The 15,046-nt window shown below is 38.9% G+C and overlaps 1 protein-coding gene across 6 annotated transcripts in view; it reads right to left on the bottom strand.

Annotated features, from left to right (window-relative positions):
• The window catches only part of MIPOL1 (mirror-image polydactyly 1), a 193,658-nt gene that overhangs the window by 47,846 nt on the left and 130,766 nt on the right, over positions 1-15,046 (bottom strand). For 5 of the 6 annotated variants that reach the window (XM_061367317.1, XM_061367321.1, XM_061367318.1 and 2 more), the window contains one exon: positions 4,175-4,269. In XM_061367317.1, the coding sequence (XP_061223301.1) occupies positions 4,175-4,269 (95 nt within the window). Of the gene's footprint in view, positions 1-4,174; positions 4,270-13,428; positions 13,609-15,046 lie in introns of those variants that run through there. The other variant, XM_061367322.1, reaches the window with a different exon arrangement.

Genomic DNA, 15,046 nt, shown 5'->3' with positions numbered 1-15,046 from the left:
GACAGAAACAACATGAAAAGAACAAACAGAAGCAGAGAACCCGCCCAACTTTATTTGGAGCCAATTTCCTCCCCTTCTGTATCTGAACTAGATTCTTCCTCCTTTTCTTTTTCCTCCTTTTCACTTCTCTTTCCTTCTAAAGAAGGATAGAACTGTTCTGGGATGTGCTTTCTTTCCAGAAAGTCAAAATCTAGATGGGAGCCAATGTTCCATCATTTATTCCCCCAAAACTCTTTTTAATTTTGGTTTGGGTCTTTCAGGCCTTCCATGGAACTCCAGTTTCATCTAGGATTCACTTTCTACTTCATCTGCAAAGAAATACGGCTTACAGTACAGCCTTCTTTCACAGTTGGAGAAAAATGCTGAAGAGCTTCAAACAGCAGAAGCTACCAGATCACAGAATTACAGAATATTTCAGGTTGGAAGTGATCACTGGAGGTCTCTAGTCCAATCAAGCTCCCTCTCAAAGGGGTATCGACTATAAGATCAGCCCAGGCTACTTATGACTTTATCAAGTCACACACTGGAAATCTCCAAAGATGGAGATAGCAAAACCCTCTGGGCAACCTGTTCCAATGATGGGCATCTCTCATGATGAAAAAATTTCCCCTTCTAACCAGTCTGAAACTGTTTCAATTGAAGCCTATTGTCTCTCACCCCCTTGTCATGCAGCACTGTGAAGAACCCGTCTTTCATAACGTCCTCACAGACATTGACAGGCTGCTGTTAGGTCTCTCTGAAGCCACCAAATAAAGATATTTTTCCTTTTCCCAGGCTGAACAAAACCAGTACCCTCAGTCTGTATTTACAGTGCAAATGCTAAAGCTTCCTGACCATACTGGTGGCCCTCTGTCAAACTCACTCCCATCTATATATTACTTTTACTGGGGGACCCAAAAATGGATGCAGTATTCTACACACATACCAGGAATTTTTCTCCTGAAGAAAAAGAAAAGAGATTTGTTTTTGTTCCTGAAGGTCTCCACTTGTCTCTCCTTTGAGCATGCCTGTGCATACATACATTTGCATGTTCACACATACAGATATTCTGGACCTAAACATCCCTTCCCTGATTTTGCATACTAAAATGCTATTTGGCTTATTCTGGGTTATACTAGTGTTAGTGAAAGACAGATCAGTATAAAAATATACATTCTAATGTTATATACATATATGCATACAAAAATTGTGAATATATGCACATGGTCATTAGTTTTATAACCAAACCCCTAAAAAGTGGCTGTGTAAAAAGGCATGGCTTTAGGTATCCCTTGCACACTTCAACATTAGCCTCTAGCAGTTGGTTTTGGTGGTGTTTTTTTTTCCTTAAATTTGTTTCTCCCAAGTTAAAGGATGATGTACAAATCTCAGTTAAAACAAGGAAACAAAGAAAAATACGAGAAAATGCTTTTTCTAAGGCCAAGGAAGACCTAAGAGCAGAAGGAGAAGAAGGCACCAAATGAAGCCAAAATTCCCAAGCTGCTGTTATGGTTGCACCACAGAGATAACAGAAGCTGTGAGAAGCTGGCAAACATGAAAGAACAGTAGGTGAAGGAAGTGTGCACCCTGCATAATAAGGTGCCTCACTGCAGTTCTACAGATGAGGAGTGGAGCATGTGTGGAAGCCTACACTTTGCTCACTGGGGAGATCTAAAGTCCAAAAGAGAAATAAATCCAGCAAAATGTAGTCTTGAACAGCAAATCATCTAGCTAACTCATCTGGATCGAAGCACCAAACTTTCACCTCGTTCCAAACTAGGCTGCCTGAAAAACATTCTCAGTGCTTAATCTAGATTGCTATGGCATGAGAAACACCAAACAGAAATAAAAAGACTCAGTAGACATCTACACAAGCATTCCTTAACTAGTTTGAACATCTAAAACAGAGAGTAAATTTTCACTCATGTGGGATGGCCTGGGAAGTGCACTCTCTGCTTTGTCATTCTTTATTATTGTTCTCATCCCATCCTTGGTCTGATACAGCCCCCAGAGCTTTATGCAAAAATGACATATATTCTTTTCTTTATCTGTCTTATTTGGCATGTGTTCAAAGTACTGCTACATTATTGGATGACAGAGGCTGCAAATGCTCACGTAGGAAAACCATGATCAAAATGTTAAGAAGTTCATAATAGTCCTCCTAATGGTGTAATTAATTTCTAACCAAGGCAAAAGATAGGCTTGAAACCTCAAACATTGCTACTAGGCACTTAGTGCTTCTAAAATAGCTACTAGGCTATTAGTACTACTAGGAGTCATTTTTGTAGCCTTTAAAATCCTTCACCAAGTTCAACTCCAGGTGGCCTTTGGCTTTCCTTAGCCATGTCTCTGTATGCTCAGTGTCTCTATACAGAAAGGTTGTGGATTATCTGTCCACAGAGACATTTAAAACTCAACTGGATGTGGTCTGGGGCAACTTGGTGGCACTCCTTGAGCAGGGGGTTGGACAAAATGACCTCCACAGCTCCCTGCCAACCTCAATCAATTTGTGACTCTCTGGGTCCACTTCAGAATGCATTAGAAAAAAAAAAAAATCCTCTAAGGACAGTGAAGTAAGAGATAAAAGTCTGTCAGTTTTGATGTTCTGAATTAGTGTGTAACTTGTATAATTTAGCAGTGATACAACAATTCTTGCCCCAGGGGGTATTTAAGTGAACGTTTCCACACATTATGGCTAAATCTTGCAAATGCCATCATCAAGCTTACAGTGATGTTTAGCCTTTTCAAATTAAAGGCCTTAAGTTAATAGCATGGTACATTCTAATGATGATTCCTGTAAGTCATGGTTGTTAACATTTTTGAGATTTAAAGCATTTACATGAGTAAACTGCAACTGCTGCCTACTCCAGTTGTTAAATGCTATGTATTACTGAAAACTTGATATGCTGTTTCAAACATGTAACTCTTAAGTCAATGAAAAATCTCCTGCAATGTTCAGAGACAAACACAAGCAAACAATTTCTGAAATATCAATACAAAATTGCATTTCAGTTTTAAAATGATTCTACAAAACCCATTTAAATGAGCAATATGGGTACTATAATAATTTCTTTCTAGCTTGGTAAATCATACCATAATTTGTGTACACACTAAATGCTGACCAAATTCATTAAAAGCAATAATCACAAATTGCTTGGGGTTTCTATTCACTATTAACAGGCCTTAAATAAATGCCTATGAGATTTAGGAACAAAAGCTGTTTTTGAAACTTTCCTCCAAGGTTTTAATAAACTTAATGAGAAGGGGAAACTCGAAAAACCTCTAGAAACCTGAGTATTTTTCACTTGTAAATGCTGAAACACTGAAAACATACACAGTTCTGCTGCTGCAGATGCTTTTTAGTCATAACTAACTAGTCCTCTTTATTTCCAATGAACGTAATATTCACACTACATTTATTATTTACCTCTGCAGCCCACATCCCTCATCACAGACATTCAGACTTCAGATTCACAAGTTTCTGCTGTGCTGATGCCAATTCTCCTGCCTTTAACCTGCTGGCAGCTCTGTATCCCCTCTCACACAGGAGGTCAGCATGAAATGAGAGCTGTAACCCAACATCACTCCATAAAACAACCTAACTCCTTCACTGGACCACACAGAGCTTTTCCTTAGGGACTAAAACCCACTGATCCATGCAAATGTTCATTGCAGCCCACCTAAATTAATGAGAGAAGGGCAATTTCTCTCATTCTTCGTACTGCTACAGAATGTAAGGAATTGAAACATATATTATATTGGTGTGGAAAAAGAAATAAGTCTTCTAGAATTACAGATTTTATTATTTTAAAATATATGTTGACTAAGTTACGTAAGTGCAGCAAACAGGGAAGAAACAAAAACTGTCGTCAACCAAGTCTTTTGTCCTCATGTTTTTTTAAGTGAAAAACATTGCTATAACACAGCTCTTTCATTTCTGTGAGAATTGACTGCCAGCAACATTCCCCTTCCCTCAGCAAAAACTAATAGAAAATTTAGGCTATAAGAAAGGGACTTCTATTTCAAAGAAACCGTTGGTGAGCAGTAAAGCAGAAATGCAAGCCTTGATTCATTGATGTATTCACATTTCCAACAAATACCTATTTGATAAGGCCATTTCCTCACTCAGAGTCAGACACAGTACAGAAAATTTCCCCTATGAGTCACTGATTTATATTAGTATTAATTATTTTACCTGTAATAAACACGCAATGTCTGGATTTCTTCTTCTAATTTTTTGCACTGTTGAAGAGCAGCCTCTTTTTCTTGTTGCAGGGCTACCAATTCTTCCTGTGAAGTGATAAAAAAATTATAAACAATTTATTCAGAATATCCATATTGCTTTGAAAACTTAACAATCCTCTGTGCATTCATTTGAGCAGTGCTCTATTATAAAGTTATTAAAGCTATGCTGTTTTATAACACTGCCTATTTAACTCTTATGAAAAAACTTTCTTGTTCTAGCAATGCAATTGTTTCTAATTTGTTGGGTTTTCTTCCCCTCAGCAGAACGATGCTTTGAATGGCTTCCCCCATGTGTATGGTAAACTCTTCAGGTGGCTAAGGTTAGACTTCTGTTCAGCCAAGTGTTTATCAAAAAATATATTTTATATTGATATATATTTTTTATTGCACTATAGTGCAAAACTATTGAGCAATATGCAGCCAGTTAAGCAAGGCGCTTGGCCCCAAACAACCAGTGTGCGACTCTTGGTCTGCACATGGCTTTCCAGCTATTCAGCATGGCTCTTTTGGTGAGAGCCACTGGCTGATGTTACCAGCAGGACAGCTGCTGGATAACTGGCACACTGAGTGGTGGTAGACAGTGAGGCAATGTGGGCTGACAAGACTGGCACCACTGGCTCATTTTGGAATCTGGGTGCATTCTCACCCAGGACCCGGATTATAGTGGAGTGAGGGAATCTGTGAGCAACCGTCATCTCCCACCTGTGAACCCTCCCGGATATTTCCACTCCTGTTGTTTATTCACATCACGCTGTGAAGGGCTTGTGACTCACAGCCATTATGGAGATTGCAGCATGTGGCTTGTAAGTCAGGAAGGTAGCCAGCCCCAGCAGGACTTTATGGTTAAAAAGGAGGTAGGAGAAGTAAGTATTCGTGTATATTTAATAGGGCCCTATAGGTTAATCACCAGTAATTTTCAACGTCCAGTTTCAGTAGCACTGCAGGACTCACTTGAGAGCACAGATACCATATAAATTATCTTGAAATCGGTGGATGATTAATTGTTGTAACAACAAATAAGACCAGGCTTGCACAGCAATTCTTTGACACATGAGCCTGAGCATTGGGCTCCTTTCCAATGTTTTTAATTCATGGTGTAAGTTATTAATTGTACAAATTTTACAGCCCCAAACCAAGACGTACATGTGTGAGAAATGCTGACTGCAGATTCTGCCAGCTCTTCAGGATAGCGTTGTGGAAAAGTTTCTTGGTAAATTAAAGGCTTGTTACATGAGCTATGAATACATGAAGGGAAATGCACAGAGTTCAGCCTCTAGTGCTGCCAAACTCCCTGTATAATCATGAACAACCCTGTCTGTATGCCTCAAAATCTCTCTCCTAAAACAGGGCTCCCACTTGCTTCTGTTTCCTGTTTGCCTACTAAGACTTTAAGTCTTCAAGGCAGGTGCTTTACTGTTTACTGTCAACTCCCAGTCATCTATGGGCAATTTATTCTGCTGGTTGATTAATCATGTCCTGGATACATGGCTGGCTGCTGGCAAATTTTATTAAACACCACATTGCACAAATGCAGATACACAACCAATCTCTGCACTGTGCTGTTCAGTGTGTCATGTTGCATGCAGGGTTTTGCATTGCCCTGCATACAGAGCCTAGCACTGTAAGTGCTCCTGCAATGGACATCCATAAAATTTTTATAGGAAGTTCACTAGAGAATAAACCGAACTTTCTTACTGTATGGCAAGTTCCTTCAGCTTCAAAAGCAGAAAGTGTTAATGTTTAACCTCTGAGTGACAGTAGTTTAGAGCTTCTGATACTGAAAACAATGTACTGAATGCTGGCAAGCCCTAGCTCCTGTCAACAAGAGGTTAAAATCCTCTGCATGTGAGCCTCTTGTCTGGTGCTGCTTGCTGCCTTGCAAGCAGAACTCACAGAACACAAGGATGTTAGCCAAACCAAGCTATTTTCTGTAATTATACTGTTCTGTAGGTGAAACAACATTCTTAAAAATTGGAAAACACGCTTGAATCAAAGTAGGTGGTTTGTTCTGGAGGCCAGTAATTAACATCCTTGCCAATTTTCAGTGTACTGTGAAGTGTGATTGAAATGGTAGACTGGAAGGAAACGTTTGCAGCTGACACACCTACTCATGGAGAGATTAACAGCTAGTCTCTTTGGAGAGCTATCGTAAAATAGAACTGAAGTTCCACCTGCTTTTCAGGACAAAAGTCAGAAGGCACCAGAGTCTGAAGACTTTTTTATCTCAGTTTTTCAGAGAAAACTGCACTGATTTGACTCGGTTTGCACCAGTAAAAATAACAGCTGAATCAGGTGCTTTGGATAAAGCAAGCAAACAAACAAACCCTCAAAACAGCTACAAAAAGTGAAGGGAAGAAAAGAAGGCATTTGCTAACCTCCTCAGTAGCATGTAGTGGGGTTGATTCTAGGGAGTTGCATGAGACCAATAAAAATTCAAGCACAAGATTTTTTTGTCCAGAGTGCAGCCACACAACAGAACACCCCATCATTCACAGACCTGAAGAGTGGTAAATACAAAGGAATGACTCAAATAAAGCAAAATAGTGCCTCACACAAAGTTAAATTGCTAACTAAAATAATGATGCCTTCACTACTATAAAACATTTGGAAGACTCCTCTAATGTACATTGAAATCTATCCATAACGCAAATGGCAAAAATCCTACATGAGCTCACCTCTAGTAATAATAATAGCTGCTTGGGACCTTTGTAGCAAAATATTATTCCTTTGGAAAACGTCAAGCTCTGGAAATCAGAACTCTTCACAGAAATGGGTAAGTTTTGATTACTTTTTTTTTTTTTTGGAAGGTAGAGTAAGGAATGTGCAACAAGAGAAGAAAGAATTACACTTAGGTGCCTCTGGTGGTTTCCCCTAAAAATGTCAATGTAAAGGTGAGGTTGGTCACCACTTTGGTATTGGCGTCACCCTCAGTGAAGTTCCTGTTTAACCCAGAAAAGGTGAAACAGATCACTGATCCCTGGGATATGGTCTTTCTTCCAATTTTATTTTGCCCACAAGATCCTCTGCTTTCACATTTGGTTTAAGGTGGATAGATTCTTTCCCTCTCTATGTGCCCCCCCCCCACCGCTGCAAAAGAGAATTCGTGTTTCTACACTTATCCCATTTTGCGTTTGAGCAAACTTGCCAAAAAATTTAAATTTTGCTAATTGCTATCTATCAAACCTAAACCAGCCTGATCTTGACTAAGAAAATAACATTACTGATCCTGTTGTTATTGCTTTTGTTTCAAAATATCTAAATGAACAATGCTGTATGCTTTCTTAAGCCAAAGAATCTAAAAATACAAGACTTGGGCAAAGGAAAACAGAGAGTAAACCTAATTTTTATCTTTTTCTGATTCCTCTAGGGCAAACATGAGCATCCTCAACTCTAATCTAAATTGAAAGGTAAGAACACGCATCATCCTATGCTGCCAGGTTCCCTGTGGGTGACAGATGGCTTTTATAATGTTCTTTGACATCTGACAGAAGGAAAAAAAATTTCAATGAACTTGAATAATAGATATTCATAGCTATCTTTTTACTGTTTTTTGTCTAATGCATTTATATAAATCATATATATTTCCACCTATATATATCTATAGAAAGCATATATTTTTCCCTCCTTACATAGGTTAAAAAAACAACCTTTTGTGTTACCTCTCAGTAAGCAAGCTCTGTATTCTCCTGATCAATTCAAATGCATCTCTCATCAGTACTCTGCTAGCAGTACACCCTAACTCTGGTGGAAATATATTATGTGATACATTCTTGCATCCCTTTTGCTCACAGTCACCCTCTGATACATGTCTGTTCTCCTGCCCACTGGTACTACCCAGCTAACAGCGGAAATTCTTATTCATACTGGAACAAGGATACCTTACACTTGGTACCACTGAATTCCACCCCACTGCTTTTATTTTTCCAGTACTTGAGGCCATTCCAATCTTTCTACAAGATAGCTTGAACTTACTTTATTTGAATAATGTCTCCACTTTGTATTAATAACATCTCCCAGCTCTGCATCATCAAGCAATTTTGTTGGTACTCTGCTGCTCTTTATGCCAAAGGTTCTCAATGACACCATTAAAGAAAACTGGTTCAGCACCAGCTGTTGAGAAATTGGAGTGAAATTCCACTAGTGAAATCCTTGGACCTTAACGTTTCTCCTTTCAAAGCTGTTTGCCGTTGGCTTCCTGCTAACTAGTTCCTTATTGCCTTTGACTAATCCCTCATCTCCTTCATGGGTACATGAAATTTTGCAGACAGACATGAGCTCAACATGCCCATCCTTCCAAACAAGAGATGCTAGGTAAACCCAGCTAGCAGCAAGCAGCATTTCCCACATTAAGCTTGTATGTGCTTGTAAAATAACAATATACACATTCTCCACTGTAATGAATAATTTTCCATATGGCACCACATGCAGCTTATGTGTTAACTTACATTTAACAAGTTTCCTTGTCTAAATAGCCAGTTATCGTACTAAAGAAGAATTCTTGCATGATCTTACTTAGGTGAAAGTTTCACTTCAATCCACTGTTGATGGATACATGCTTTAAAATCATTTTTCTCCCAAATTTACTCTGAAGATTCACAATGAAGACTAACTGGGCTACAACTGCCAGAAATCTGTTTCTTTGCCCTTCTAAATATAGATGTCACCTCTGCTAATTCCCTGTCATACTACACTGTACACAGCCTCACAGGATTTATTAAAGAACTTCACTATCATTCTTGTAATTTCAGGTATAAGCTCTTTCAGAACTGGGGATAGAAACCTTCCATTATCCCAATCTGAACACAATAATGTGTTGAACAGCTAGGATGTACTCCATTTCCACACATTCACTTTTCTTAACCCCTGTCCTTGTAGTTGACATCAACATGGCCCAACGCTGAGAGAGAAAAAAAAAAAAAAGTCATGCAGATCCGGGTTATCCTTCATCTCCATGCCATTCTCAGAGCAATGGCAAATTTCCTCTTTCCTTGTTCTCATTTCAGTCGTTACACTATTGTTTGTTTTAATTTCCTTTCCAAAGGCCAATTTAGCTTAACCTCTGGCAATTTTCATATGTCTTTGTATCTGTTTTCTAAGATGTAACTTTCTTGCTTTATAAGTAAACTCTAAGAGTTAAGAAGAGTTATTCTTACTTTATTCTTACTGCGATTATAACCAATCCAATTAGCACTGATACCCTTTCCACCCAAAGTATTTTCCACCACCTTGACTGAGACGCCTGTAAACATGCAAGTACTCCTTAACTCAGTCATAGTTGCTATCAACAGCTTTTTCTGCTACTGATCCAGGATATTCCTATGGATTAGAAGAAAGCTGGATGGTGATTCCAGAGAGCCTCCAAGGTAATTTCTGCAATTTATGAACTCATACTCAGTAGATCTGTATAATGTGCAAAGATGGCAGTCAGATGTCTTCCAGCTCCTTCGGTTCTATTTTATCTAGAGTCTGAAATGGAATCTAGCTACAAGTGTACAACTGATAATTGTCCCATTTCTTATGGGGCAGAAGAATGTTTTGGTTGATATTAGCAGGTTAGGTGGACAGCAAGAGGTCAGGTGTCTTTCCAGGGCAGCAGGAGACTAGTAGGGCGAAACAAAGGTTACTTTCATGCTGAATTAGAATGAATAAGCAAGAAAGAAAAAAAAAAAAACAACAACAAAACAAAACAAAAACCCTCTGGAAAAAGTGTTTTAAAACTATTGAAGAAATATTTTTACCTTACACTATTTTTACTGCTATTACATTTTACACATCATGTCACCAGGAGAAGCACGTACCACATGATGGAGTGGGTCATGTTGTGACACATTATGACATCCAGCTTTTAAACATTCTGTTATTTTTACATTAGCAGCTGCTACTTAGTGTAGATTACAACAACTCATCTTATTTTCTGTATCAGTGTCAACATATCAAACTGCTTCACCACCAATAAAAACAGGTGATGCTTTGATCTAGAAAAGAATATAAGCACTTGTCTTATTAATTAGGGGATCAGAGGTTTTCAGGGTCAAGAAAAAGACACCAGCTAACACAAGGGGACTGAAAATGCCTAGCACACTAATATTAAACACACTAAGTGATCTCCTTGTTTTTTAAAACACAGTGCTAACGTGTCAAACTTTCATTACAATGCAAACAGGGGACACACTGACCTAGAAAATTAGATAAAGTGTTTCAACTTGCATTTAAGTGCCAGCTGCCCTTGACGATTTTAAAAATGAAACGTGAAAATTAGAACTGTACTATAGTAGATGTTATAAATTATTAAGAAATTATGAAAGACATCATTAACAATAACAAATCCAAATTTAAACTGTAAAATTAAAGCTTCATGTTTAATTTTTGAAATCTGAAAAGTATTTTCTAATATTGACCAAAATAACACCTTTGGGAGATAAATTGAAAATTTTGGAATACTAACTGAAATCATTAGAAATTAATGAAAAATTGTTTCTCAACATCGTTTTCTAACAGAAATAGTAAGCTTATCTGCACTTAGAGTAAATCAAGGAACTATATTACTGATTCCTGATGGACCTGAGCTGCTGGGGAAGATCAGTACAGCTAGAAAACCTACCCTGCAGAACTGGCTGTAGGTTGTTTGTGGGTGTGAATTTCAGGGTAACTGAGGGTGGTGGGAATGCTAACAGCCTTTAAGCCACAGCTTCCCCCAACACAACGCCACAACCACACCCATTTTGACATTCCCTCTGAGCACAAAGGAATGGGATCTCAACAGCAAACATGACCTTTATGAGTTTGCATCAGGATCAAACAATTAACCATAATAAGATTTTACTCTACAATCTAATACTATTGTTGGTCAGAATAAATATCAGTTAATGAAATTTTTCTGAAACTTTTTTCTTTAATAAAAAGCATTGTTTCACTGGGACAATAACACCTTGCGAAGATGCACTGGTTTAGATGGAAATATTTCTGAGGAATGTCAGGCAGAATTTCTGGCAGGAGAGAGAACTCCTCTCCAGCCACGTAATTAGGTTTTTGTTTTTTTTTTTTTTTTTTAATGCAGAAACCTAATGTTGAGTTCCAGTCTTTCTGTTAACTCACTCTGGAAACCACAGAATCCCACCAGCAAGAATACTTCTCTGCTCTGAAGTCTCGTGAATTACCCAAGTTTCTGGTGATTTCCGTTGGTTTATGGAAACTGGCACCAATAATTTTTTATCAAACTGCTAAGTATGTGAAAAGCAAATCCAGACAGTGGATGCATCACAGGAAGGGAGACTAACTCCACAACTCAGCCATCAAAATGTTTGAGGGTGCCCAACTTGGATCAGGGAGCTGAAATCAGTGTTTTCACTTATGATGTGAGTGCATCAACACTGGCTTTTCAGTATGTATAAGTGCATCTTTTTCAGTTACTTTACAACTAATGTCTTAATGTTTTCTCTTACTGGAATTACAAATAGTAACCCCATAATCTCCTTTTTATTCCAAAATGGAACTGTCATTTTTAAGAAATGTTGTACTGCAAGTCTACCTAATGCCCCCTTTCCCAACTCAATATTTACACTATCCCTAATTTAATATTTTTAGGGAGCTTCTCAGTGAACTTGCTATCTGGGGTCCAGACTCTTCATCACAACACAAATTCCCCAGTAAGAATACATGATCATAACATATGAATATTGTTTGTACGGTCACCCATTTCTGAGAGGTTCTGTTGTGACTGGGATGACAGCAACTGGTCACAACAAATATTATGCAGATTGTATAATCAGGGAAAAAAGAAAATCAATAAATAACTTTTTATTGCTCTGTTAAAAAAAATGAAAGGTTCCAATAGTATTTTTGCCCAGACCTGGTTCATTTTATTACGATAAGAAAAAACTTAATATCTACTAATTATCTTAAAGCAGTACTGGTTAAACCATTATGCCCAAGATGTGAAAGTCTCATTCTTGTACTGCATGGTCACATCACACTGGGAAGCATGCACTGTACCAGCAGTATTTGACAAGCAGTTCACTCCTTCACCTAATGATGTGCCCAAATGAGCACATATTACAGGCAAATTCAGTTCATTGTCACATTATGCAAGAAAGTGTCTGTATGAAACACTCATGATATCTTTTAGTAAGAACTGAGAATTTGCTCATCTAACCATAAATGTGATATTGATCAAAGTTTGTTCATCATCTGCGGTACTATTTTGTAACATCCTATACTTCTTCCAAGGAATATACACTATATTGAAATTGCAGGAAAAATTAGCTATTCAAAGGACAATGCAAGGCATGTGATGATTGTGTGAGACTAATACATGGCACCATTTTCTTATAAAGAATGATTCATGGAGTCAGAAAGATTAATTTGGAATTCTACCCCTGTGAGGTTGACCCAAAACTGACTGACTTCCCAGAGTCAAGGTTTTATTTATGATTTTCATTTATTTGCTAAAAACCCTAGAGGTACCAGAGTACATGCCTACAATGTACATATGAATAACTACCTGAAGATACCACAAAGCTTATTTCAGGTAAGGTATAACCTTAGTGACAACAAAAAGACTCCAGAAAACTGTCGTGGTTTAACCCCAGCCAGACAGCTTGTGCACTCACTCCCAGTGAGTGGTGCCGGACTGGAAGTAGTCGAGGCCCACATCCCCACCCCTTGCCCGGGGGCTCCCCCCCTTCCCCACTCCTGGAGGGATGGGGAGGAGAATCGGAAGAATGCAACTCCCACGGGCTGAGATAAGAACAGTCCAGCAACCAATGTACAACACAATCACCACCGCTACCACCACCAACAACGATAAGAGATAATAGCAAGGGAAAAGAGTATAATATCACCCGCCGAGCAACGAGTCTGACCCAGCAGACCCCCTGTCCTTCTGGGTAACCCCAGTTCCCCCTGGGCATGATGTGCTGTGGTATGGAATACCTCTTTGGTCAGTTTGGGTCAGGTGTCCTGTCCCTGCTTCCTCCCGGCTTCCCCTCCTCCCTGGCAGAGCATGAGGCTCACAAAGTCCTTGGCCAAACCAAAACATCATTTTTATCAGCTCTGTTCCCAGCCCGAAAGTCAAAACACAGCACTGCACCAGCTACCAAGAAGGAGAAAAAATGACTGCTCTGCATTGGCTGGCAATTGAACCCAGGCCTCCTGCATGGCAGGCGAGAATTTTTTCAAGCTTTCAAGGATGACATCTCCAAAATACATTCATAGCTGAATTGAGCTTTGCACATAAACAACTGTCATATGTAGAGATGGTGACCTTTTTTGGAGGAGGTATTTTATCGAGAACACAAGCTGGAGGTGCAATTTTATGTAGCAAGTATTTAGGTCTCCATATACAGACAGGTAGATATTTGTCTTTCTATTAAACCTTGATACACACTGTGAAAATAAAAAAACCTCATCAACAATCAAGAAGACATTGTTTTAACAGAGAAGCAAAAAGCCATTCAGAACACTTATTTCTGTATAGTAGCTATGGCTTTAGAAACGATATGAAAACAACAAAAGTAAATTAACCCCTGCACATCTCAGATTAAAGACTGCTTAAAGTTGTGGGCATATGGAAAGTTCACATTTCTCCATGTTCTGTAATTCAGGTTTTGCCTTGGTGACATCAGACATTTTGTTTCTGATCTAAAAATCAGTTGGAAAGATGCAAGTTCAAATAAGCAATGGGAAGAACATCAGCAATACAGAGAAATCTGTCTTATTTGAAGGGAAAATAAAGCACATTGTTTTATGCATGGTGTATACTATTTATCTGAGGAAACCTTCTTATGTCCCCTTTTACAGCTGCATAGGTAACTGGACTAAAAAGGGATTTTCTCCTTTCAAAGGCAAACCAAGTTATCAAATATAATCTTAAAGAAGAAAAAACCTCTCTGGTCTACTTTAGTAACAAATGTTTCCTTCAACTCAGACACATGAATTGTTTCACACGAACCACAAAGACTATTACACTATATAACAAAATTTACTGGCAATCTTCTTAGGGGAAATCAAGAAGGAAATGACTGTGTAGGCTGGAGTGAGCTGAAGAAGCCTTCCAGGTAGTGCCTGAGACCTACTGGCAGATTAGTCTGGGAAAGCTTCAAATGTCAGCACCCACGGTAAACCTGCTGTCCATGCAACTGACTTTGGACACTGAAGATATCGACTCAGTATCTGCCACAAACAGCAAGTCGTCAGCACAGGATCCAAAAGGTAGTGTTGTAATGTTGTCTCAGAAGCTTTGTGGTAACAAAGACCCTATTCAATAGAAACAACGTTCCCCTCAGCCCCAAAAGTGTCCTATCCAGTTCGGGGTGGAACTGAATTGGCAGAGGAACAGAAGAAAGTTCATGTTACAGCCAGACATGTTTTATCCGTGCAGAAGCCAGAAACTGTGTATGCTTTCAGGGCTCTCCGGCTGGTACATTTTCAGGCTCTACTAACAGACCGCAAACTGACCACAGCAATCACCTCTATTGCTATAAAGAACCATCCAGAAACCATGGTCGGTCTTGAGATCTACTGGCATGACCTGCCTTGTGTTACCATGTACCCCTAAAAGGAAGGACTACTAACACTGGATTGTCAAAGGGGAACAGGCGCGGGTACACAGTATTGTTCAAAGGCATTGTGCAGGAAAGTGGGTTAAAACCCTGCCAGGAAACTTTCTAACCAAAAGCATATATAGTTGCATGGCAATGTGCAAGCCCATGCCCTGATCCTATTTTAGTTACTATAGTAGATACAGATAATTGGTCTTGCTAACTAATAAAAGCTTAATAAACTTGACCAAGATTGACAAACCGAACATACATGAGTTTGACTG

This window comes from Neopsephotus bourkii, unplaced genomic scaffold (genome assembly GCF_033783945.1).
Source record: "Neopsephotus bourkii isolate Nb327-2 ecotype Australia unplaced genomic scaffold, CSIRO-AGI_Nbou_v1 NB_1376, whole genome shotgun sequence".
Classification (NCBI taxonomy): domain Eukaryota; kingdom Metazoa; phylum Chordata; class Aves; order Psittaciformes; family Psittacidae; genus Neopsephotus; species Neopsephotus bourkii.
This window is presented reverse-complemented; position numbering and strand designations above follow the sequence as displayed.